The sequence below is a fragment of the Gadus morhua genome, chromosome 14 (assembly GCF_902167405.1).
Source record: "Gadus morhua chromosome 14, gadMor3.0, whole genome shotgun sequence".
In the NCBI taxonomy this organism is placed as follows: Eukaryota; Metazoa; Chordata; class Actinopteri; order Gadiformes; family Gadidae; genus Gadus; species Gadus morhua.
Genome location: NC_044061.1, coordinates 5,244,891 through 5,272,390, shown reverse-complemented (window position 1 = coordinate 5,272,390; position 27,500 = coordinate 5,244,891). Strand labels below are relative to the sequence as shown.

The 27,500-nt window shown below is 43.6% G+C and overlaps 2 protein-coding genes across 6 annotated transcripts in view; one reads left to right on the top strand and one right to left on the bottom strand.

Annotated features, from left to right (window-relative positions):
* The window catches only part of scml2 (Scm polycomb group protein like 2), a 22,969-nt gene extending 15,051 nt beyond the window's left edge, over positions 1-7,918 (bottom strand). The window contains exons 1-5 of one of the 2 annotated variants that reach the window (XM_030376688.1): positions 7,850-7,918; positions 7,516-7,586; positions 6,809-7,044; positions 6,203-6,291; positions 4,576-4,819 (exon numbers count right to left, since the gene is read on the bottom strand). In XM_030376688.1, coding sequence (XP_030232548.1) covers positions 4,576-4,819; positions 6,203-6,291; positions 6,809-7,007 — 532 coding nt within the window. In that variant the 5' untranslated portion in view covers positions 7,008-7,044; positions 7,516-7,586; positions 7,850-7,918. Of the gene's footprint in view, positions 1-4,575; positions 4,820-6,202; positions 6,292-6,808; positions 7,045-7,515; positions 7,587-7,678; positions 7,784-7,849 lie in introns of those variants that run through there. The other variant, XM_030376689.1, reaches the window with a different exon arrangement.
* Positions 7,919-13,304: 5,386 nt separating this feature from the next.
* cdkl5 (cyclin dependent kinase like 5) overlaps positions 13,305-27,500 on the top strand; it is a 44,370-nt gene continuing 30,174 nt past the window's right edge. For all 4 annotated transcript variants that reach the window (XR_003979334.1, XM_030376642.1, XM_030376643.1 and 1 more), the window contains exons 1-3: positions 13,305-13,436; positions 16,975-17,489; positions 20,977-21,011. Coding sequence is in view for 3 of the 4 variants with exons in the window: in XM_030376642.1 (XP_030232502.1) it covers positions 17,453-17,489; positions 20,977-21,011 (72 nt within the window). In the remaining variant the exon portion in view is untranslated. The remainder of the gene's footprint in view (positions 13,437-16,974; positions 17,490-20,976; positions 21,012-27,500) is intronic.

The following is a 27,500-nucleotide window of genomic DNA, read 5'->3' as shown; positions in this document are numbered from 1 at the left end:
GTGTGTGTGTGTGTGTGTGTGTGTGTGTGTGTGTGTGTGTGTGTGTGTGTGTGTGAGGGAGGAGGGGGGGGGGGGCTAAAGGTTCAAATGGATCAGCGAACCCATGACTGAGCGAAGTGAGTAAGAATGCAGCCCAACACGCACACACACACGCACACACACTCGCAAACACACACACACACACACACACTCGCACACGCACACATCCACAAGGGAGCGGCGTCCAGCAGCTCTGGAGGTGGTCAGTGTGTACCCCCACTCTGGCCAGTGTGGGATCTGTAACAAGCAGGCCTCGGTCACAACAGCCTCACTGTGTCAGTCAGAGGACTTACAAACTACACAGGGCTCGTTTAACCTTAAGATGCAACGCAGAGCGACGGAAAATGTCTTGTGATATTTATCGTTTTCATTGTTGTCATTGTCATGCTCATAGATTGTTTTTATATTATTTAAATAGGTTTCTGGATCTAAGACATTTGAACCCCAAATATTTCAATGTTTTTCTAAATCGTACATAGACATTTTATAAAAGTATGAGGTTCAAAGTTCAATCAGGAAATTATCATAAAGATCTCTCTCTCTCTCTCTCTCTCTCTCTCTCTCTCTCTCTCTCTCTCTCTCTCTCTCTCTCTCTCTCTCTCTCTCTCTCTCTCTCTCTCTCTCTCTCTCTCTCTCTCTCTCTCTCTCTCTCTCTCTCTCTCTCTCTCTCTCTCTCTCTCTCCTCCAAATCACCTGCTCATTAGCACATGAACCCCAGCACACACAAAGTCACGCACGTGCGCACGCACGCACGCACACAAGCACAAACACAAACGCACACAGAAAATGCTCTCGATCTACAGAATGTAAACACGCATTGCTAAGATATAAAGTATACAACTTAACAGCAAATTAACAAAGAAGGAAACTAAATGTATTCTGAGGCTTATGAAGTGGGCATGGGCAGTCACCAGTTATTTGTACAACATTAATCAGGCAGTCGTTGGGTTTGCCCGTTTAGTTTCTCTGTCAATTGATGTGTGAATTGTCAATACAATGGAATTTGTAGTTATTCTAATTATTCATAGAAACACGTGTTTGAATGACACTGTGTAGTAAAAAATACATAGAACTATTTATACATCCTTCTCGAGAGACACGCGTTTCCTGAAAACATGTGAAATTCATGTCAGATAACGCTCCATTATGATTAGCACGATTCTTCTTCATAATTTAGTATCTGTTTCAAATTGTAAAAGTCTTATCATACGATTTGTGCAATTAGGTTTAACATGCTCATAATCATCATCAGCATTAAAACATTATAACCTGAGCTAGACCTAGGGTTAAAAAGAGCTGTTTCAATGGCTTATCTTAGCGTAAAAATCCCCCAAAAAGAATTCTGTATTTATTAAACATTTTTCTGAATTTATGTTAATCAGAATAAAGGTATGTTTAAAGTTAGATCAAAGCAGCATTTTATTTTAGATTTGGGTTAATTTGTGCGAATGACCTCAATGTGGATAGAAAATTACATTCAGAATTAAGGATAGTTAATTAAGGGAAGAATATTAATTCAGAAAATGGCTTGAGGTTTAATTTGTCTATCTTAATACAGGCTGACAAAGACACGATTTTTGCCCAAAAAATAAATAATGGAAAACTGAACTGGACTATACCGAAGCACCATTTCTGGTACCATGCCAGTTTCTATAATTAAAGACATTTGAAAACATCAAAATCTCACCTTGTGTATAATTTACAATGCTGATGTTTAATTCATGCATTCGCATAAAAACCCTTAAAAACAAACAACTAAAACTAACCCACACATAAAAGACCCAAACATTGACTCTAGCTCTGGTTCAATCTAATTGCTTAAAATGTCTTAAACACTACTGTTATTTGTAGTCATTTTTCATGGATGTAGAAAACCAATGCATGAACCGACCAACCATTTCAGCAAGAACAGCATTAATATAGAAAGAACAGCATTTATAATTTTTTTCTACGATTCAATTCAATTTAATTTAAATAAAATTTGATTCAAAACATTTTGTGTAGCCCTTATTCACACGTGAAGTCTCAAAAGGCTTAACAGGCCATATATTTATGACTACAAACATTCCTTTAAAATCGTTTATATTATTATATATATAATATCATATTTATATTTATGTAAAATCTCTTGCCTGAATTGCATTTATTTACACAAAAAAAGTAAAAAATCGTTAACTACTAGGGGTGTAAAACGGTACATGTATTTGTATTGAACCGTTTCGGTACGGGGTGCTCGGTTCGGTATGGAGGCGTACCAAACGAGTTTCAATACGGACATATTAAGTAGAGGACCGCATGTGTGGAACATGCTGCGGCCGCACATGCACAGTTGCGCACACCGTAGCCGTGTTCGAAATCGTTCCCTATTCACTCACTCCCTATTCCCTATAAAGTGTTCATGATATAGTGCACTATTTAGGGAACGAACAAACGAGAATTCTGACACTACGCTGAACATTTCTAAACGTCATTTGCGTCAGTAAATGCGCCGGGTGTTTGTGTGACGCAGACAGATGCGCCCACGTCATGTAAACAAACCGGGCACTCACGAGGAAAGCTGGAGGTTGTATTGATGAATGTTACATTTCCTTGTTCAAGTTTTTTTTTAATTAATTTTGAATGTTAAATATTCTATGTTAAATCCCAAATAAATTGTTGACATTTCTAAACGAAAGCCGGAGACTCCATCATTAAATATATTCGTTTTCGCGGTTATTCAGCTTCTTCTCCTCCGGAAAAACACGACCGCATTGCATTGTGGTATTTTGTGGGCTTGCAATTGTTCATTGTTGCACATTAGATTGAGAAAAGATTTGTTTTTAAAGAAACAGTCTGAGCCTTATTCATGTTATTTAATCTGAGCAACAAATTGAAACTGTTTAGTGTTGCCATTGTTCATTGTTGCACATTAGAGAATATATTTTTTAAAAAACAGTCTGAGCTAATGTTATTTATTTTTATTTCTACATTTCAGAATCTTTATATTTTTGAGCAGAATTCTAGCTTTGTATTGTCTAATGTTCCTATTGTAAAAAGCACAAAAGTGTGTTATGAACAACTTGAAGCACATGTTATGAAGCACATTTATATTATTTAGCATTTTGATTTCTTACTGTACTGAAAATGAACCAAACCGTGACCTCAAAACCGAGGTACGTACCGAACCGAGATCTTTGTGTACCGTTACACCCCTATTAACTACAGAAACAATTTCTACTCGAACGTAGATTTCAACACATCAAGATGTTGAAATGAAGCCCAGGAAAGGGGCCGCGATATGGAAATAGATTGTGAGCAGGAAGTGTCAGTAGCTGAGGGGGGCGGGGCTAGGCAGGGTCGGACCAGGTCAGACACGGCTCACTGAACAAACCAGAACCAACTGAACCAACCGTCTACCATAAACCTCCCACTGTCCATCACTGCCATATGCTGAGCGCCACACTCGCCATACCATTCATGACATTCACACATTCAAAAATGTAAATAAACTGTTATGTGTGGAGAAAACTGGCTCAGCAATGGCATTTGAAGGGGAAGTTTATATTGGAAACTGAGCCTGTACTGACCTCTATAATACAATAATTAACTCAAATGGTGTAAACTGGAGTTTTTTTATCGCCATCAACCGTGGACAGCTTTATAATAGCTTTTATAATCAGACTTTGAAGGTCTAATAGAAAGGTTGACACATAGCAATCATCTCAAACATAAAGTGACAATTCAGATGCTTTTGGAATATGTGTTTTCACTGCCATCTGGTGGTGGAAATTATGAAGTGAAATGTAAAATGAGTTATACACAAATATCACACTGCAAGCCTTACTGCTCAATTCAGATTTCTTCCTCAGATAAAAAGATTTGGTTTAACTGCATTTTTCTAAATATGGAAAATATCAGATTTCAATTTGAACTTGACTCCCGCAAGCACAGAATTCTGATAACATCTATTTACAGTGACGTAACATTCGCATGAATTCCCTTGTGACCGTTCATACTGAGTTCACATTGCAGGAAATCCTGCCTTTATCTGATTTATGACCACAAAATAATGTCCCCCATTCAGAATATAAAAGATCAGATCCCATGGGATTTGTGATCAAATCCCAAGGCAAATCAAATCTCACATATTTATTCTTTGATTTAAACAACTCTGTATAACCCTAATTTGCACCTTGATGCCATGTCTCTGTACTGTCTAACCCCTACCTGCTCCGTAATGACCTGTCTCTGTACTGTCTAACCCCTACCTGCTCCTTAATGACCTGTCTCTGTACTGTCTAACCCCTACCTTCCCCTTAATGACCTGTCTCTGTACTGTCTAACCCCTACCTGCTCCTTAATGACCTGTCTCTGTACTGTCTAACCCCTACCTTCCCCTTAATGACCTGTCTCTGTACTGTCTAACCCCTACCTTCCCCTTAATGACCTGTCTCTGTACTGTCTAACCCCTACCTGCTCCTTAATGCCCTGTACCTCAAACCATTCACTTTGGGTTAAGTGTCAGCTTACTAACCAAAGGGATGTGGGGGTACTCACAGAAGTTTCCGGGCGGCTGCAGGCTGTGCTTGGTCAGCAAGCACCAGCCCACCGGGAAGATGTCCCGGGAGTGACACGGGCACCAGTAGTCGAAGGCGCCCCGCCATCCGTCGAACATCACGAAGATGTCCTGACCTCTGACCTCGCCCACGGTGGCCGGGCAGATGAGGTAGGGGTTCTTCCTGTCGACCGCCTCCAGCTTCATGCCCGGCAGGAAGTGGTTCTTCAGAGGGATGGACGGCTCCTTTAGCGCAGGCACGTACGCACACACACACACACACACACACACACAAAACACAAACACACATATGCAAATAAAGACATGAGTGTAAATAGACTAGGAAACCACACTCACGCACTCACACACTCACACACACACTCAAACACACAAAACACAAAGACACACAAGCAAATAAAGACATGAGTGTAATAGACAAGGAAACCGCACTCACGCACAAAAACACACACACACACACACACAAAACACATGCAAATAAAGAAATGTATAAATAGACTAGGAAACCACACTCACGCACTCACACACACACACACACATGCAAATAAAGACATGAGTGTAAATAGACTAAGAAACCACACACACACACACACACACACACACACACACACACACACACACACACACACACACACACACACACACACACACACACACACACACACACACACACACACACACAAGGGATGTGTCGGTCGCGACCGATTCATTACAACGAACGAATCCCGAACGTGAACGACAAGAACTGGTTCCCCAAAACAAGAAGAACTGGTTCTTTGATTCTTTTTTTTAAACATAAACCAAAAATATGGTCACGTAAATAAAATATACAAACGAACAGAGCTTCGTCTCCCCGCGACTTATATTGATTGAGTCTACAACGTTCTCAAAGATTCAGCCAATGAGAGGTAGCAATGGTGTTGCAATGGCACCTGGGTAAACAAATGACAAGGCGGTACCGTCGAATATGCGCGCTTTCTGTCTGACGTATCTTGGGTCATACCATTCGACGTGGGGCCACTCATATATCCCCCTACATTTTTTCGAAGATAGACTTGACCTCCATCTGTTTATTGGATAAACGCATTCCCCAATCCCAGGAGTCTTTGCTCCATTCTACGTCAATTTAAGAACAAACAAAGAAATTAAACTGCAGTTCGTATTTTTTATTTATGACCATGAAAGTTCTGTAATGCCTGAACAATGAAGAATTAAATGTAAAGTAAAATAAAATTATAAATGTAAAACCATGAATGAAATATAGAGACTATGCAAGTGGTATAAATATTGGTGGGACGTTTGATTATACTCTATAGCATATCTTCTCGATTTCCACGGGGTTTAGAGCCTAGAAGTGGTTTAAATTATGCTCACGGCCGTCTCGCGGGGGGGGGCGGCAGACACTAAATGACGTAATCTGACGTAACGAGCGAATCGTTATAGTGAACTGAACTGAAAGAACTAGTTCCCGGAAAAGAATCATTTTGCCCATCCCTAACACACACACACACACACACACACACACACACACACACACACACACACACACACACACACACACACACACACACACACACACACACACACACACACACACACACACACACCTACCTTCTTGAAGGCGGCGGCCGGCGCCATCTCCGCCCCGCTCAGCGTCCTCAGGAGGAACATGGGCCAGGAGGACGCGTTCATCCTGAAGCCTGGGAACCATGGCAACAAGGTTACCATAGTAACCACAGGAACACAGTCCTCCGAATGTTACCATGGTAACAACATTACCAAAGTCCTCCAAATGTTACCATAGCAACAATACTACCAATGTTTTTCCAAATGTGACCAGGGTAACAGCATTACCTCAGTCCTCCAAACATCGTCATGTTACCATGGAAACAATACCACCTCCAAATGTTAGCTTGGTAACAACATTACCACACTCCAAATGCTAACATAGTAAAGCTACCACTGCACTATACTGTCTGTGGTACCGTTGCAAGCCTGGTAACGATGTTACCAGGGTAACAACACAAAAACAATATTTCACCGTTGTCACAGCAACAACGGGACCACAGTAACCCCTCAGCAAAGTAACAACGTTACAACCGTAACAATATCACCACGGCAACAACGTGGCAACGCGTTGCCTCCGTCACGTTACAAGGGAAACAACACAGCCAGCGCCCGGGAGCAGACCAATCAGAGGAGAGCTCACTCTCTCACCCAGCGGCGGCTGCAGCATGTCGCCCTTCCTCTCGCACGTCCCGATTGGCTGGATGTCCGACGAGTCGACCAGCCGCCAGAAGTCGTTGGTGTTGTCGCTGCCGTCCAGCCGCAGGCGCAGCCGGGTGCCCATCATGCCCATCACCGTGGCGATGCACACCGAGTGGGAGTTGCGGGGGTCTCGGGCCTCCAGCTTCATCCCCGCCTTGAAGTCGTTGGTGGGGGGGGCCCCTGGACTGGAGCACAACACACACAGGGGCCTCCGCGTTCAATATGCTCTTCAGTTTAGCACGGAGACCAAGGCTGTGTATGAAGGGGTGAGGGGGTTCATGTTGGTGGAAGGGCGAACAATGACTATAGCTGTCTGAAACACATGGAACCTAGAGAGGGAGACGGAGAGAGAGGGAAAGGGAGAGAGAGAGAGAGAGAGAGAGAGAGAGAGAGAGAGAGAGAGAGAGAGAGAGAGAGACAGAGAGAGAGACAGAGACAGAGATTGATGCAGAGATACAGATAGAGAGCAAAAGAGAGCGAGCGAGAGAGACAGAGAGAGAGATGGACACAGATAGACAGAGCGAGAGAGAAAGAGATTGTGAGAAATGGACACACAGAGACAGAGAGCGAGCAAAAGACAGAGCGAGAGAGAGAAAGGAAGAGAGAGAGGGAGAGAGAGCGAGAGAGAGAAAGGGAGAGAGAGAGAGAGAGACTACCTGTCTGAAACAGCTGGGAGAAGCGGCCACAGAGGAGGTCTCCCTCAGGTACTCCTCCCAGCTGAAGGATTCTGTCAGCGGAGGCACAGAGCAGAGGTTACTGACGGACACGAGAGACAAGGCGAACGGACACAACCGAAGGATTTGCAATATTATTAGTTACCCTTTTGCTGCATGCTAAAATGCTAGTATATAGAGTAGTTAGGGTTGTGTTACGGTGGTATGATGCATTTGTATGTTGTTTGGTTCTATAGGTCTGCTTTTACCACATGGTTACAACAGGAAGTGGTTATAAACAGGAAGTCAATGGTGCAAAAGAGGTTAGAGGTCGAACCAGTGGATTGGTTGACAGCCGAGCCTGTAGTCATGGTTCCTCTCTTCTCCTTCTTCTCCTCTTTAGGGTCTGAAGTTACAGAAGAACATACAGAGGAAGACTGATTAACTTTTTCTTTAGTTGTCTTTATTCCTAACGCAAACAATTGGCCAATGTACCGCTATGTTGATGCATATTAATTGACAACATTTTCTATGTCGAGATGTAAATTTGCCGGGATCTTCGTTCAACTCAACTTTCACGTTGTAGAAGCGTTCTAGAATTGGGCAGTAGGCCATCAATCAACATCCATTATATTTGAAATATATTTGAAAGTGTCAAGCAGCTCCCAGAACTGTGTCTTTGTTTGTCCTACACAAGTAAGCGCACACAAGCTGCCCTGGCTAGGGAGCTTTCTCCAATAGTGCCCACAAATAAATAAATCCAGTGGTTTTAATTCTGTGTATACACACCAATACCTACAACCAATCACATCTGATTGATACCTTTGCATACGCAATGCCAACAAAAACACCCGGGGTCTAAAACAAGCCAAACCTTTAAGTAAACTAGTCAGAACAATCCTGCCCCCTTCCACTCACCACCTGTATTTCCTGTGTTTGGGGGGTTGTTACTGTAACAAGTGCAGTGCCATCTCAAAGCGTGCCTGCACCATACAGGCCGACTGCTCAGCCTCCCATATGACGGCTCCCAGCTTCCTCGAGGACCGCTCCTCCAATCGCTCCTCCAATCAACCCCACCCACGACCCTGCACCTCCTGGGCTCCTTACACCCGCCGAATGAGGAGTCGATCGGGTGAACAGACACACAGAGACTCCTATAATTATAGCTAGACGGATGTCACCTGTGTTAATGCCTTAGTAGCTCGGTACTCACTGTGCTGTGTATTTAAGCTCCTGAGTGTCTGCCCCGGTTTTGTCGGTTCCTGGTTTGTCGTAGGTTTGTTTCTGTCTCTGTGTTTAGCCCGGGTAATGCTTCCTCTCTGACCCTGGTTTGAGTTTCCTCGCTAACCCTAACCCTGAATCTGATCCCTGCCCTCACTGGTGTCTCCTCGCTGTGCGAGCCGTGAAGGAGGGAATATAAAGTGACGAAGGCAAATGTTTACCTCGGTTGGGGGTCCTGCCCATGGTGGCCAGCCAATCAGAGCCGAGGGGGGGGTGGGGGAACACAACCAATTAGCTGTAAACACCGAGAAGCAGTTAACAACGATAATATTCATTTCATGGTGAGGTATGATAGGATAAGGTAAGGTATGGTGGGGTGAGGTCTAGTAAGGTTTGGTTCGATAAGTTAAGGTAAGGTCTAGTTATGTATGGTATGATAAGGTAAGTAGGATGGGGTAAGGATATGTATAACCTCATGGATAAGGTGTGCTAGTGTTGCATTGAGCAGCATTTCTATACATCAGATAAATGGAGATTCCCGAATTGCACAATCCTTGCAATGAATGGACAAATGCTTTAGTTTAGGATGACACCAACATCTGCCTAACCACCCTTTTTCAGGGACTTCATAGTTGACTAATCCTGTTATGAAAGGCATAATCATCAGTGCTGAATCATTACTAGCACATTAGGACTGTGAACTAATTTTAGTTTCATGCAAATACATAGCTAATATATAAATTAGTAATTACTCCCCAATTCTTTGTCTGTCTGTATTTAGAGTTTTATTTAATTAAATAGAATAGATGTAAATGTCTGGTATTGTGCACAATTGTACATTGTGCATTCTACACCAAGGCATTATAATTCAAACTGAAGATATCAGTCAGAAATTGTATTCACATTTTAAAGAGAGCATTAACAATATGTCAAGCACTATATAATAATTTCCCACAAAATATAGCAACGAAAAATGATTTAATTCACTTAAAAATAATTTCTGAAGGATGCTTCCTCAACAAAAAAGTGTCCTTTAGACTGTAACAGTTGGAAACAGTGTCCATAGCAACGCCTGTTATTCACTACTGCAGTGTGTTATACAGAAATAGCAGACCATTGAATCCCCTAATTGTCCAATCAGCATAGAGCATTTAACAAAGCAGAGTAATAAAGAGAGAGAATAACAAAAGCCTGTTAAATACATTTTCTACTGTAAATTAACGGTCACTGTGTCATCACAAGAAAGCATTTACAAAGGACGAAGTTCGAATTTCAAAGAAGCGAGTTACCAGAGTGGGTTCAGAAGCCTGAAGAACAATTCGGTTTCATGGTGGACTGAATCAGGAACACGGGGTCTGCTGCGGCAATCCTAATCCCTGAATCCAAACCCAAGACGGTGGATCACGGATCCCCTCCAAACCAAAGACACCTACACAAAAGTCAAGCCTTGTTTAATTCTCAAAAGGGTCTTCTTTCGAAACCTCTGAGTCAGTCCAACATGCAGTGTAGTGTGTCTGCTGGTGTCTCCAGGCCCTCTGTCCACGAGGGACTGTGTCTCCTCGGGGGTCATAAAGATTCCTGGATGCCGTAAAGTCAACGCTGGGAAGGCGTGGGTGGGTGGGGGGGGGGGGCTCTTCAGACAACATGAAAAGGATCTGAGCGGCCCTGAGTGTCCAGTCCCAGACTGCAGCTGTAGTTTGGTCTGTCTGCCCCTCTGCCTCCCCCGCCCTCCCCCGCCCTCCCCCGCCTCCCTCCTTCCCCTTCCCCCGCCCCTCCAGCCGACCAGGAAGCACTTCGCTTTTACAACCTTCATACCACCACCACCACCACCACCATCTCCAACACCAACGCCAGCTCAGACACCACCGCCTCATACACCACCACAATATCACCATATCCCACCGGCACCACCTCTAACCCAACTGTCAAACCCCACCGGCACCCTCCACGCCACCAACACCACCTCGAACCCCACCAACACAACCTCCACCAACACCGTCCACCATCTTCATGAAATCAACCGTCCCCGACAACACCACCATCATGACAACCGCAGGACCCATCCACAAACACCAGCATCACCAATGTCCCCACATCCACCAGCTCCACCTAAACAACAACCAATGTATCCACATCCACCACCATCTTTGGATGCAATACTGTCATCTCATTGAATTATCGACTGCCCACCCAAACTATAGACAAAACTTTACGCCATTCACAAATATTCACACATATTCAGAGATCTGCGACTCCATCTATTTTCTTCACTGCGTGAAGTTTAGTCTAGCAATAGCGAAAAACATACATTTTCTATGATATAATAATATTAGCCTACATAAATAATATTGGCCAAACACTTGATAGAAGACGCTTAATCGTTTTATCGAATACACTTCGTAGGTGTGACTTACAGAACCGTTAATGAAATCAAACGAGGATTAGTTTAATGACGGTGAGACCAGTGTGTGGACCAGGATAAGGATAAGGATTTTAGAAGTGTGGCGTATTTCTTATTATGGACACGTTTAGTGGGCGGGCCAATGCGCGTAAAGGCGTGTGGTCCACAACGTATCAACACACAGTCTGCTATATCAATACAGTGTCATTCAATCCGGACAACGCGGATCTTTTTACATTCCCCAAGTCTCTCTCTGCTGTCAAAAAGGAAAAACCTAGATTCCCAGGGGAGCTGCCTTCGGCCGTCAACTCGACAATGTAGGCTATCATGCGCACGAAGATCTACGTCTGCAAAACACAGACACAAACACAGACACACACACACACACACACACACACACACGCACACACATGCAAACACACACACACACACAAACACACGCACACACAAACACACACAGACACACGTAGACACACGTACGCGCACGCACGAACACGCACGCACACACACACGCTCCTTTTTCCTATCGCATTTCGTGATAAATAAGTACACCTATTTCTCAGTCTATTTCCTGTCAACGCAACCCACCCGAAACAAACAGCTCCCAGAAGAAGAAACGAATGGTAAAACTCGAAGCCTACGCACCGTGTGGACGACAAGGCATTTAGACGAGAGATCCTCACTTTCCATCAGATGCAAGCCGCCATATTCGGTGCGCCGCCGCGCATGCGCAGAACGCGGTGCTGGGAGTCACACTACCTACTCCAATGGAGGTAAATGAGGAAAATAAAATATTTATTCACGGTCCCTATAACTCCTAATGTTTTTTATTTCTCTTTAATAATAATGTGTATTTCGAATAGAAACGAAAACATTAATATGGACCGTGTTTTCTTATTGTCAGGGCGGATTGGGGAGAGAAGCGACATAGCAATGACGACACTAAATGAACTGTTGGTGGGGATGAGCCGCCCACCCGAATTAAATAAATCGGTTAATTGGTGAACAATTTATTAACAAGATGGTACATTGGCTTGGAACGAGCTAGACCTTTCCATGCATTAAGTAGTTCCTCTCTGTCTTTAGACGGATATTTAGTTTTAGATAGATAGATAGATAGATAGATAGATAGAGAGATAGAGAGATAGAGAGATAGATAGATAGATAGATAGATAGATAGATAGATAGATAGATAGATAGATAGATAGATAGATAGATAGCCTATGGGAAGATGGATAAATGGAGATTGATTAATAGATAGACTTGTTTCCTAAAGGAAAAAATAAAAAAAATCCCAAGAAAAATAAGCAGCCTTGGGACATTTACATCAGTTAAGAATGCGTGCATTTAATAATGTGGTTATTTGTACATCCTCTTCGATGGGTTCATCGATTTTTGGATTATTCTTGGTTATAGTTGCATTTGCTCCAAAATAAGGCTATTTTGAGGAGATCTTCCTGCACAAGAGTCTGAGATAAGGTGTCGACTGTCCAATAGCATCACAATCGACTCAGAGAATAAAAGGATATTGACACTGCAAACGGTTACTTTTATTATATAGGCCTATGCATAAAAGTTTGACTCAAGTAAACTTGGAAAGCTTACACGTTTTGACAATAAATTATTCAAATAATAAATACAATTAGGCCTATAAGATCAACACCAATCAATTATTATTCAATTCAAAATGTATTTCCGGTCTGCTATGGTCCAACGGGTCTTGAGTATTTAATGCAGGCTATTTTAAATCAATGCTGATGGCTGAATGAATAATCAGTGAAAATACTGACTTATATTGTACTTAACTAACAGTCAGCCAAGGAGGGCATAGCCTATAAATGTTAACAGCACCACCTGATCATCGCATAAAGTCATATAAATTATCCTACAGAAATTAATAGAGCACTTATGTGCACTTATATATTAAGACGAGATATTATGCATCTCGTCTTAATATATAAGTGCAGAGTAGCCTATGACACATTAAGTATTAAAGTTGTCACCATCTACTCCACATTTCATAATTTGGATAAAACCACTGCTGGAACGCAGCGAGTGTTGCGTCGTCGTCCCCGCCCCCCTTGACGCTATTGGCTGAGAGGACCAGCTACTCCGATTATATTGGCTGAACCGGACGCTCCTCAAACAAATGACGCTATTGCTGCCTTGGACCAGCTGATGCTGAGGCTGTACTGAGCGCGGAGCGATGGGCAGAACTGTTGATGTCGCGTGGACGATGTAGACCCTTATTCCCCCTGTATTCCCGCGGACCTGCTTAACCCCCCCCAAACTGAGGATCCCGGTGAGTATTGGGTTTCGCTGTGACAGCAGGGCCTCGGTGCCGTGCGGGCCTGCCATTGCACGTATACGCGGCGTTTGACGCTCCAGATGAGCGTGCCTGCTTTGCACATCATCATTTTCTCGGGCATGATGTTTCGCGTTTCACGGATCCGGGATCTCACGTAAGTCACGTATTCAAGCGATGAATCAGATCGCCAGGTAGAGGGGGGGGGGGGGGGGGGGGGAGGGAGGGTGTGGGGGTGTGGGGGGGAGGGGGGCGGCGGGTGAAAGCCTCAAGGTGGGAATGTACACTCTTCCATTCCACCGAGGGATGTATGGCGATTTATTTTCTTCGTGCAGGGCTGTCTTGGCCGTGGACGAGGTAATGCGTTGTGGCGTCTGCACGGGGTACTGTGTAGGATGGGAGAGCGTGGACAGCAGCCGTGGAATGGTGGAGTGTTGCTCTGCGCGTCGCATCGCTCCGGTGCAGATAACAGCATTTACTACCACCTCTCTCTCTCCTTTTTTTGATCTCTCTTTTTCATTCTATCCTACACACACACACACACACACACACACGCACACGCACACGCACACGCACACACACACACACACACACACACACACACACACACACACACACACACACACACACACACACCATACACACTCATCCGCGTTCACACACGCCTCTGCCACCCTCTGCATCTATCTATATATCTCACATATACGCATACACACGCATCGCACTTACACGCACACACACGCACGTACACGCACATACATACTCATACACTCCCACACATAAAGACGCACACACACACATACACACACCCACCACCACCTACAAACATGCACAGGAACAAGGCAGCGCACACGCACTCTCACACAAACGCACGCACACACATACTTGCCACACAAACCTATCCATGCATGCATATCATAACCGTGTTCCATAAAGTGTGCATGGTAATAATTACAGGCTTTATTGAAGAATATATATATATATGTATATATATATATATATATATATATATATATATATATATATATATATATATATATATGTATATATATATATATAGAGAGAGAGAGAGAGAGAGAGAGAGAGAGAGAGAGAGAGAGGGGGAGAGAGAGAGAGAGGGGGAGAGAGAGAGAGAGAGAGAGAGAGAGAGAGAGAGAGAGAGAGAGAGAGAGAGAGAGAGAGAGAGAGAGCGATACATGTCATAGTAAATATAGTCATATTTTGACACTCTGTTTAAACATTTTCGGAATAAATGTACCACTAGGAACGTACATTTGCTGTGATGAGCTTCTTCCATCTCTCTACCAAAGATGTCATTTGGGGACTGAGTCCTGTTGTGTACTGGCTAGTGCCGGGACTCAGTCAGGACAGTCCAGACTCCACGTAGCAGGCGGGCTGGAACATACAAACCATCCTTTTGTGTTAACGTTCCAGTTCACTCCAGCTTTCAGCCACTTCTTCTGGGCTTCAACAAGTGGGAGGCCAACTGTTTTCCTGCTCATGGCACAAGAAACAAAATGAGACCACTGAGATAGCAGTAGCTCAGGAGTCAGAATGGGATGACTTTCAACCCGGAAGGTTGCTAGTTCGATCTCCGGCTCTGTTGAGGTGTCCCCGAGCAAGGCACCTCACCCTAACTGCTCCCGACATGCTGGCTGTCGCCTTGCAATGGTTGACCCTGCGTTGGTGTTTGAATGTGTATGAATGCATGTAAGTTGCTTTGGAGTAAAGCGTCTGCTAAATGCCCTCAATATAAATGTAAATTTAGAAACATCTATCTACCCATATTCGATGTTTGAGATGAGAACCTGGTGGACGCCATACGTACAGTGAGAGTTGATGGTGCCTTATACAGTGTTGACTGTTTGAGTCCTTTCATGGACACTTTTATCCCAAGACCAGGAATTCCGATGTTATTAAGGAGAAGCTAAAGGTGGTTGGGGCATCTTGCTCATGGATGCCTGCAGTTTATATTGGGAACACTGGGCATCAAACCCGGACCCTTTCAGCTGGAGCTTGAGCACTGTACTATCCCGATGGCTGTGTGGGTTAATACAGTGTAGACTTCATCCCTACCCAGCCAGGATTCTGTCACCAACACGCAAACACTTGACAGAATCCCAACAACCGTGGGCAGTCCTCATAATGTAGCTTGTAACAGCAACCTGTTCCTCTTTGAATCAACGCGTAACAGGGTGTTTCTTACATTTGTATTCAAAGCTATTAATCCCCGATTCATATCGTCGATAAATTGAACGATTCGAATCAGGCTCAAGCTTTTTCCTAAACGGCTAGCTAACACCGCACCCCCCCCCCCCCCCCCCCCCCCCCCTCCTTCCACCCTCCCACCCTCTCTGCTGCTCCCGCACTCAGCCGTGTGCTTCCTGCATAGGAAAACGCCCACACACGCACACGAGAGAAATCTACAGCAGGCCCCGCTCTCGGAATAGTTCAAAGAAGGATGTTTTAACCTGTGAGGAAAGTCATCAAGTTTCGACAATGGAGGCAGTCAGGGTACAGGAGAGACTGGCCACAACACCCCTGGACCTCTCTCCCCTCTGTCCTTTAGATCGACTGATTGTGGCGTACAGGAAGTACGGTCTCACGGACCAACAGAGCATCTCACATATCTAAGAGACACGGGCAGCTGTAATACTGTACAAGAGCACAGTAGTGTTTTGAGAACGGAGCAACGTGTTGCTATGTATGACTGTACTTCCTCTCTGTACTGGTTCCGTTGTCAAAACGCTTTTTTGCTGTTTTACAATATACACAGCAGTCCATTTCTCTTTGATATGTGAGATGTGTTTATCTACAATGCGTGTATCACCTAGAGATGGGTCGATGTAATGTTGTTCATGCGTGCAAACCTCATCAAAAGCTACAATAAGTGAACGAACAGGCAATATTGTTCTACCCTCATCGATGGAAAATATCCTGGGCTGATGACAACAACAGTTAGATTAACTAGACAAACCGGCCTTCTATTTACGAATGATTTTAACGTTGATTTGGACAGGTGCTGGATGTTTACAGAGGATAGCGTGACCTGTCTATGAATCGAAATCTACAATGGAATCCTCCTTGAAAACAATGAATAATAAATGGACTGATACATGTTTTATGTTGTCAGCGCCTGTTCCACGGTGGTCAGAAGTGTCTCTGTGTGCTCTAGATAGACGCTGGTGTGAGAGCATCTCTCTGCAGCACGCCGGGAGAGCGTGGGGGTGGCGTGATGATGGCTGATTGGACAGGACAGCTTCATGAACGTCATGCTTAAATCATCCATCATTTATCACGAGCCTCTTGAAGGAAATGTTGACTTACTCCACGTTTACTTGACCCAGTTAGCCGCCATCTGTGCCGGGAGCACCCCCATGCCCCAGCTATGAATTATGGGAAATTGGACCTGGGGATGACCCACTCGTGAATATATATGATGTATTATTCCTCAAGTTCATCCTATTTATTATTGTTTCTTTGCTTGAATTGGTCTGTGTGTGTGTGTGTGTGTGTTTCTCTCTCCCCCTCCCAGGTTCCACGATGGGGATGACTTCTGAGCACCCTAGCGAGCGAGTACGGAGGCCCGAGCAGGACAAAAGGGTATGAGTGTAGAGATCGGTTGGAAGTGGCAGCAGCGGCAGCAGCAGCAGGCTCCGTTGGACCCCAGCGAGAGCGGCGAAGTGAGTCAGAGCTAATAAAAGCAAGGAGGTGGCAGACACACAGCGAAGGACGGCGAGGAAAAACCGACGCGAGAACCGCAAGGAACAAACGCCAGAGCTTCGAGAAGAGCTGGAGCAGAACAAGAGCAGAGGAGGAGCTGGGGGACAGGAGCATGGTGGAGGTGGCGATGGGACGGGCTGAGGCTGCGACGGCTGTACCTCCTCTCCTGGACGCCGGCCTGCGGAGTGGGCGGGTGTGTTGACCAATCAGGGGACGTTGTCGTGTGCGCTGCCCAGACGGAGCCGCTCATTACCCCTGCTGGACGAGACACCCCCCCCCCCTGTGATGTGATGAATAAGTTTGAGGTCCTTGGCATCGTCGGGGAAGGTGGGTGGCTTACCCTTTTAACCCTGGAAGTTAACAACAGTGAGTGCGTGTGCGTGTGCGTGTTCGTGTGGGTGCTGATGGGTGGTGTGTGGCTCCCTTTTGGAACAGGTGGTGTGCCTGGCAAACACCGTAACCCGGCTGTAGAGTGTGGGCCGATGCATAGCGCGCCGACAAGCGGCAATACGACATATTTGTTAACCACCGACAAGCACCGACAGATCTGGCACACGGGGTCGGATGTTGGCGTGTTTCAGGGGTTGACGGAACGGTGCGCGACTTTGCCTTAAAACAAGCACAGAGATTAAAAGTCTGATGTTCCGACAAGCGTGGCCCTTGTCATAGCCGTGGCCCCCAGACCCTTTGTTCCTAGAAACTTGCGGAACAAACCCTGAGCCCCAATCTGATGCGTCGTTGGACAGACTGCGAGCCATATGCTGTGTCCCCTACCATACCAGGTCTGACCTTCCCAGCGACCCACTGTCTATGTTCTGCTGTTGAACAATGTTATCCCACAGTTGGACCAATCAAACAAATTGCATTCATCCTCGAAACATATTGCTTGTCTTGAACCATATATTTCCCTTAGCCTTATGCAGACATGTATGTATCCTAAACCCTATGTGGTCATGTACTGTAGGTTTCTTAAATATATGGTCATTTAGCTCTCTTAACCTTATCTAATCAAATAGGTATCTCGACCATATACTGTAGTTTCATAACCCTATAAGGTGATATACTGTAAGCCTCGTAACCATATATGGTCATATAATGCAAGTCTCTTAACAATATATGGTCATATTCTGTAGGTCTCTTGATCATGTGTGGTCATGTAGTTTAGGTCTGATAACCAAATAAAGGCATACGGTCTGTAAGCTGTATATGGTCGTTTTAAGTGGAATTGATAATTGCCGGGATGCGCTTTTAGAGTGTGGGCAGACAGTTTATAGATGCTGTTTTGCAATAACCATCTCTATGATGAATAATGGATGGAAGATTCCATTTTATATGGATCAATTTATTTTATGTGCTTTTTGTGCATTTATTGACCGGACAGTGAAGAGGGACAGGGAAATTATTTGAGAAAGGGGGAGAATGACATGTAGTATAAGACAACAGGTGGGAATAAGCTTTTCACGCTCGGCTAGTATCCATCTCCAGTCATCTTGCCTCCCCAGACACCCGAGCTGGTGTCAACAGCCAACATTCAGGCCACTCCTAAGCCAGAAGAAGGTCGCTGAGTCAGAATGTTTTCATTTTAACGTTTAGAATTCATGCAATCAGACAACAAGCTAAAGACCAAAACCAGACAACAAGCTCTAGACAAAACAGACAACAAACTAAAGACAAAACCGGACAACAAGCTAAAGGCAAAACCACACAAGCTAAAGACAAAACCAGACAACAAGCTAGACAAAACCATGCAACAAGCTAAAGACAGAACCAGACAACAAGCTAGACAAAACCAGACAAAAAACTAAAGACAAAACCAGACAACAAACTAAAGACAAAACCAGACAACAAACAGCTAAATACTAAACCAAACGAACAAACACATTTGTATTTATCTTTTATTCATCTCGTTAATTATTTCTTTATTTGGCTACTCTCCAAGAACAATAGGTTGTCTTTAACATTGCTGTTATAAAATCAGAATGGGGGGGGAGTGCTCTCATCGTAGGAAAGACATGAAGGGATGTTTTATTCATGGCGTTGGTGGAGATAAGCACATTTACACTTAACCATGGTCGGCTTCCCCAGAATCTACCTAGTCAGGACTTCCTCCCAGCAACTTAAACACTTGAAGATAATGAAAGGCATTGCTACGGGTCCCCTGGGTGGAACTGAGCATCAGGGGGAATGGAGAACTTTGTTTTAAACTATTAAAAACCAAATCAATGCGGAACATGCTGTACAGTAAACAGTGCACACACTGACGTTCTAGTGTTTGTGTATAGACAGAAGTAGTGGTATAGTATATGGCTTAGGGATGCTTTGAAGCTTAGTCACTATAACTATTAAAGTTATGGACAACAGGATCCAAAAACATAAATCATACAATAACCAGAACATATCACAGAGCGTCGGCGATGTATCAACTACACCTTCTCAGGAAGATCAAAAAGAGAAAGTATATTAATATTAATCTCACAGACAGCCGATGCATTCGTTGGATATTGTTGGAAAAACGCAGGATTGTAGGGGATGTCGTCTAAATCCCTGTTGTGTGTAGATTGTACCTTCTCTGAGTCTGAAACGCCGCACCGACGCCATTATATGAGGAGGACCACATGAGTAATTGGTGACTCGCATGGCTATGTAACCAGGAGGGAGAATAGACTCCACCCATTAAATCAGCGTGAAGAAATAGAAAGAAATCAATAGACTGGAATTACGTGAGATTGCAATGGATTTAACCCTGGTGGAACATCATGTTCTGCTGCTTAATGCACACCTTGATAACCCTTAATGGCATCAATAGTGGTGGTAGTGACGGATTTCAGCTGTCAATCTCGTCAAGTGTAGTTTACGTATTCAGCCCTACTAATACATTAGTCAGATAAGTAACGATGTGTACAGTTATTTGAAAATGGGAAAAAATATTTTTGTAGAAGGAAATCATTAGAAAATATGCAGCTATAATCCGTCTTAAAATAAAAATCACACATGCATATGAAAAGGTGCTACACGACCATACTATATTTGTTGAGTCATGAAATCGGATGACATGAGTAGGGGGGGAGAGGGGGAGAGGGGGGAGAGGGGGGTGTGGGCAGGGTAGTCTAGTGGTTTGGTTGTTCGACTCCTGAAAGCTCTAAGGTTCTGGGTTTGATGCCTGTCTCCCTGATGCTATACCGAACCTTATCCCTTCCTTCTAATTAATCACAAAAGTAAGTATTTAAAACCAGATCACTGTGATTGGCATTGGAAACAGCCATCTGCTTAATTAGGGTTAGCAGTATTAACCCTATCAGCATTGCATTGTATTGGAAATGTGTTCTTGAGGAAATGGATCTAGGCTGGTATATACCACTCATGTGTTGGATGGGGGGCGAGAAGGGGGTACACACAGTAAAGGCCGGCCAGCATCTGAAATATGAATGAAGAACTTATGGAACACCATGTGCTAAACAGAAAGCAACAGAGTAACTGTGTGTGTGTGTGTGTGTGTGTGTGTGTGTGTGTGTGTGTGTGTGTGTGTGTGTGTGTGTGTGTGTGTGTGTGTGTGTGTGTGTGTGTGTTTGCAGGAGCATATGCAAGCCCATATGCTAGGTTGTGTTTACTGTGTCATTCCTGCATAGATTTCTGAATTCGTTAAGTAATTGATTCATTCCTTTCCAATGTTATGGCAAACATCCCTCCTGCTGTGTCCCAAATAATGAATACATAAACATATCTCAATCTAACGTCAAATGTTGATCCTGTTTCACTTTCATTTCCCCCCCCCCCACCCCCCCCCCCCCCCCCCATCCTCTCTCCCTGGTTTCAGGGGCGTATGGAGTGGTGCTTAAGTGCCGGCATAAGGTAAGAACCGTGTTCCCAGGGCTGCTGTATAAAACATGATCACGCTGTTTGTTTTTAGAGGGGGAGGCTGAATAAAGTGACACGGCGGAGAGGCAGGGCACTAACCTGCTGACATGTACACACCTGGGCATGACACCTAGCCCTTACCTACTCCTCGCAAACTTCTTTGTGAGGTGTTGCGGTAGCGCAAGGCAGGACTACTCCCAGGGTTAGGGGTTGAATTCCTACCGGGGCCACCCATCCGAGGACATTTCTTTTTGTATTGGTAGACTCCTTCGACAACGGTGTCTATAAGAGTAGCAATGTTAACAAATCCTTTATTTAACCATTATAGGGCAGGGGGTTGCAGTCAGGATATCATGGAGAGTGATAATGACCGGCATGTTGTTCATTATCCTGCTTATTACACGGCTACAAAAGAGTCGATCTAGGGATACACTTCACTCTCTCAGAGCGTACCTATCTCTCTCTCTCTCTCTCTCTCTCTCTCTCTCTCTCTCTCTCTCTCTCTCTCTCTCTCTCTCTCTCTCTCTCTCTCTCTCTCTCTCTCTCTCTCTCTCTATATATATATATATATATATATATGGATTTCTGCTTTCACCGCCACAGAAATCCATTTGATTTGATTCACCTGTCTTAATAGAATAACAGGGCATTTCTAAATTCTGAACATAACTGAGTACAGAAAAAAGAGCTGTAATTCATAAAATATTTTACTTTTGCCACTACAACTTTTTTTATTTTAATTTAATCTATGCTACTAATAGAAGTAACAACAGCTGTGATACAATGGAGATCGTACTGTAAGCTCATATGAGTTGTAACTGCTACCCAGTAAGATAAAGAGAATTACCAAAAGGATGGAATCTGCTCTGAATTGTTTTAAACATGTAAACTTAACTTCAAATATCTAATAGAGATCCTCAAGGCAGTTCCAGTTATTGTGTGTTGTCTTTTTTATACTTAACACTTAGTTGTATAGCACGTTTTGAACTCGATAACTGCAGCTTAACATGCCTTACAGAATGTTTCAGGAAAACCTACAAATTAATAATGTCATTTCCGGATTAAGCCCATGTCTAATTGAGTCTTCCATGGCCACTTCCCCACCCAACGTTCAAACCACACATTCGGCATCCCGTTCTCCTCCATGTCTAAATCATTCAGTACGAAGCCAAGGTGGAACCCCTTTATGGTTCATGTCTGTCAGAAGTATGGAACGTCTCACATATTTATTGCATTGAAAATGATCCTTGCACGCACAATACCTTTCCCAATTTATTATTGAATTATCTCCCAACCTAAAAGTACCTTATTGTGTAGAAAATTGACGGATTGGGGTGTAAGCTACAAGCAGAAGCAGCTTCAGAATAGTCCAGAAGGGGTTAGGGTACTATAGGTTCTGGAGTAAACCCCAGAGTTCCCATTCTACCTTTTGACTTCCCTGAGCAAGATCCCTGAATCCCTACCTACTCATTACAGTTTTTCTCGATTGAATACACACTTGAAGCTCATGTATCGACTACAAGACTCCAGACTGCTAAACTCTAAGCACAATTCTCACCTGTTCAAACTCAACTGGCAAAACACTTCAATCTTGTGTCAGAGCATAAAAGAGGACTCGTGAGCTCTACTGTGTTGTAGATATGGTCCTTTGGCCTGATCAGAATTGGAGGTGGGATACATACTGATCTACATGTAGATCTGTTTCACCTCATTTATATTCTTATTTTTAATTTTTGTTGGCCTACGAAAAGCTTTTAATGCAGTCAGTTCAGCTGAACATTTTACTGTATTACAGCAAAAGGATATATATTTGCTTTGTTACCATTTTGTACTCGTACTTGCCCTGATTTCATCATTACATCCCCCGTAAGACAGTCTAAACATTTTCTTACTGTAGTGTTTCTCATTTTACTATCAGTGCAATTACTGTACCGTAATTTACCAAAATAGGTAACATTGGTATATTGTCAGAACAATGTTGCAGCATCAACTAGGTGTACAGTGAGTGACTATATGTACCACCTAATTGCAACTTTAAAAAGGAAAGCTATTTCTAAACAATTAAGCCAAAGCCCAAACATATGTAAATAGTATTTTGATGGAAGTGATTTGAATTGATCACACCAGTATTTAGTTGATGCTCTCTAAGAGATATACATTTGATAGCTGTGTTTACTGTTTGGTGGAAAAAAAAACAGTTTTGAGAAGAATTTGTGTAGTTTTGACAAAATCATTAACTCTTCTCAGGGTTATGTTTAGAGTTTTGAGAAATTGAGCTATAGTTTCAGAAAACATATTTAAACGATTGAGAAAAACTGTAATTACATCCTAATTCACAATAATTTGATTGGGATAGAAACATGGACATAAATGCTAATTAGTAAGCAAACCTAATTAACTAGGGAAGATAGAATATGAGCAACTGTGTTTCAAATGTTGGGATTCAACAACATGACCTTAGAGAGAGAGAAAGAGAGAGAGAGAGGGAGAGAGAGAGAGAGAAAGCGAGTGAAAGATAGAAAAAAAGAGAGAGAGAGAGAGAGGGAGAGAGAGAGAGAAAGCGAGTGAAAGATAGAAAAAAAGAGAGAGAGAGAGAGAGAGAGAGAGAGAGAGAGAGAGAGAGAGAGAGAGAGAGAGAGAGAGAGAGAGAGAGAGAGAGAGAGAGAGAGAGAGAGAGAGAGAGAGAGAGAGAGAGAGAGAGAGAGAGAGAGAGAGAGAGAGAGAGAGTGAGGTGTGTGTGCAGGAGCTAATGAACTGGTAGCTAGGCAACATTCCTCAGGGCTAGCTAGCTGGAGCAGCCAGCGGGATAGCCAGGAGATCAGTGGTGTCAACGTCGGAGGAGTAGGCAGGAGAAGGAAGGAACTTTGAAATGTTTATTAGGCCAGCCTGTTCTAAGCGGTTCCAAGCTGCTCTGATGCAGATTTTCTTTTTGTTTACATCTATAAATATAACGGTTGCAGTACAGTGTATGAGATTGTAAAACTTGTTATTTTCGTTTTTTACAAACATTAGGGTACAAACAGTTTTCTGAATAAGTTGCAATACAACCTAGAGCAGAAAGGAAGTAAAAAAACAGTTTGACATTGTTTGGCAACAAACTGTGTTGAAACATGTGCTTGTTCACTATTAAAATCAGCATTTACTTTACTTCCATGGGGAAAAGCTGGTAAAGGAATAAGCAAGAATTGTGATACATGCTATTGTTTTGGTTCCCACATTCAAATATATACACTAATCTGACCTTAGTTAAGAAAGAAAGCCTATATCCAGAAGTGTTGGCATATTCCTTTAAAACTTGCATGTTTCCACTGTTCAGTGCAAAACAGCCTTTTCAGAACTGCAATGCTTTTTATAAATTACCTTGTGTTTAAAATAAATATGGGACATTGCACGACATAGAGAGAGAGGGAGAATGTTGAAATATGTGAAACTATTATAGTGAGCTACTGCAGCTGAACTTGTCCCCCCTAGCTTCTCACTTCCTTTCATTTTGAACAATTTCACATCACTTCCTGTGTGATTAGTTGACATCTACATCATCTCACAATGTCACTTTGCATCAGTGTTTCCCAACATTTGTCTAGGCTAGGGAGTCGGGAGCCATTGTAGGGTCGCCTGAAATGCAAATGGACTGTGAGATAAAATCGTACGCTTGGTCATTTAATAGAGAACGTTGTTATTATAAATGACACAGTTTTAAAAATAGAAAACAACAGCAATGATTAGGAGCTTTGAAAGGTGTCATAGAAGTATAAATAGCTTATTATTGTCAGTTAACCAACTCATGATAAAGATCATCAGTTGGTTACCAATTAATGGTGGGATTAGGACGTTGATCAAGGGAAGAAGCTTTGTTCCAGGTCTACTTAATTAAATGTTAGCTGGTTGGAGTGACAGTTATCTGAGGTTTAGTCCATTTAGAAAATCCCAAAAGGTTGGGAATCAGACAAAATAATGGAGTCCGGGGCCCAAAAAGGTTTGGACCCCCTGCCTTATTTGTTCAACTTTCACTTTCATTTCCTTGATCCAGTGTGTCGTTTCAAACATATCTCCATGCAGCCCGCCTGCAAACAATAGGACAGCATAGATCCTAGCTGCCAAGGCAAGGCGGTCACGGTGCCGGGTGATTGGTGGAGTACAGGACTGGTCTAGTACGTGCTTGCACTGCGCTACAAGGATCACTCTGTTTCAGAGCACCCAGTCGCACAGTGCTGGAGATTTGTAGCTGTTTGAATTCAATGCTGCTTTGACAAAGACAGAGCTGTTCCTTTCAAAGTAAAAGCGTGTGCCTGACAGAACTTTTTGAATAAATTTGGAAAATGATACACCTTTGTTAAACTGTGTATGGTCAGCTTATTGTTTAACCATATTATTTGATCATTATTTCCAAACAGAGATAATTATTAATGATTTAGGTTGTGTAGTTTTGATGTTAGTTAAGTAATGTCTAGGTTAGTCATATTACTTAACATAAAATTAGGAATCTTGATCAGCACTAAAATACGAATGGGTTAAATACAGATCCATATATGTTTTTTTAGCAGTTAATAAACGTAACGGGCTGGAGCCACAATAAATGACAATCAGGGGCGACATTCATATGAATAAATCCCACCATTGTAAAATGTTTTGTAAGGATAACAATTATTGTTATTGTCAAGCAAATTCACACAGAAGTATAAAAAGTAAAAACTGTAAATTAAAGCAACAGATGTGTGGCTCTCACACGAAGGGTAATCATATATAATTGCCATAATTCCAGAGAGCGAGCGAGTGCGTCTCTCGTTGGCTACAAGGCTATCTCTGTGCTTCCCTGTTGTTCTGATGTAGCACGACCTTGCCATTGATGGACGTCCCTGACAATGGATTGATGGCATGTGTTCCTCTTACATAACAACTCATTTCCTCAAGGGGGGAGAGAGAAGGAGAGACAGACAGAGAGAGAGAGAGAGAGAGAGAGAGAGAGAGAGAGAGAGAGAGAGAGAGAGAGAGAGAGAGAGAGAGAGAGAGAGAGAGAGAGAGAGAGCGTGAGAGAGATAGTGTGAGAGAGAGAGTGAAGGAGAGACACAGCAGTAGGAGCTCTTTAGCTGGGCTCCTGAATCTGAATGGTTATTTATACTGTCTAAAAACAGGCCAGAGGAGTGAGAGGAAGGGTGTCAGAGAGGGAGAGAGAGGGAAGGAGATAGAGAGAGAGAGAGAGAGAGAGAGAGAGAGAGAGAGAGAGAGAGAGAGAGAGAGAGAGAGAGAGAGAGAGAGAGAGAGAGAGAGAGAGAGAGAGAGAGAGAGAGAGAGAGAGAGAGAGGTTTTCCTGAAGAGAGAGGGCAAGATAAAGCATTTCAGGGAAATAGGCTGCAAGGAGGATGTCAAAGAGAGATGAAAAAGCGGGACAATTTGTGAGGGTACAGCTGATATATACACTCAAAGTGGGAAGAAAGGGAGGGCGAGAAAGAGAGGCAGACATAGAAAGTGCGAGAGAGAGAGAGAGAGAGAGAGAGAGAGAGAGAGAGAGAGAGAGAGAGAGAGAGAGAGAGAGAGAGAGAGAGAGAGAGAGAGAGAGAGAGTTGTATTCATATATTAACCTATTCTGTGGTTAACTGGGTCATGCCGAGGTCTGGAAGAGAGGTGCACGGATGTTGAGGATACCTCGGAATAAACGGGCTTGCACGCTGCCAGCAGAGCTCTCCACGGAGACCCTCCTGGGTGCTCCAGTGTGTCGCTCCCTTCAACGCTCCCCTTTACTTTGGTTCTGCATTTGACATGAAAGCATCACCTCTTAACCCTTCACGGTGTAAAGTGTAACCTGTATGCTGAAAAATAAGAGGGACCTACGCTGGCTCGTTCAACGTCTGGGTGCAGGTATCGTTGCGTTGCGTTGCGTTAGTTAGTAACACGTAGGGTCTAGAACACACCTGTTTAGCGTCTCGCCCACCTCAGGCCCATTACGTGTCCCCCCCCCCCCCCCCCCCAGGGCAACACCAACCCATTGCCAACGTGCTGTCGGAGCAAGCTGACCATCGATCGGTTCACCAATCTTAAGCCAACGCACAAAACTAATTTTAAAATCCTCTACTCGGTCACTCATCCACGTAAACAGGGGTTGTAAACTCCCGTCAACCTCCCACACTCCACCTGTTTGCAGTTTATAGTATTTAACCTGGATAAGCTAATTCTAAAATGAATGTAAATGCCTCTAGGGTACTGATAACTCTGATATCAGGCTGAGGGCCGGTTCTGTGCCATTACCCTGGAGGGCTCTAGCTGCTGCTCAATGAATACCACAGACCATGTTACTACAAGACAAAAGCTCGGAGTTCACATTCAATTATTTAACGTACAATGATTTGGAATCACGGACCTACTCGTCCTCATCTGAATGTCAGGGAACTAACTATGAGCATGATCATGGAAAGCAGGCACCTTTGAACCTGGGATTAGTATGTTTGTGCAGTGCTGCCATGCTTAAAGGCGCCTCCATCAGCAGGA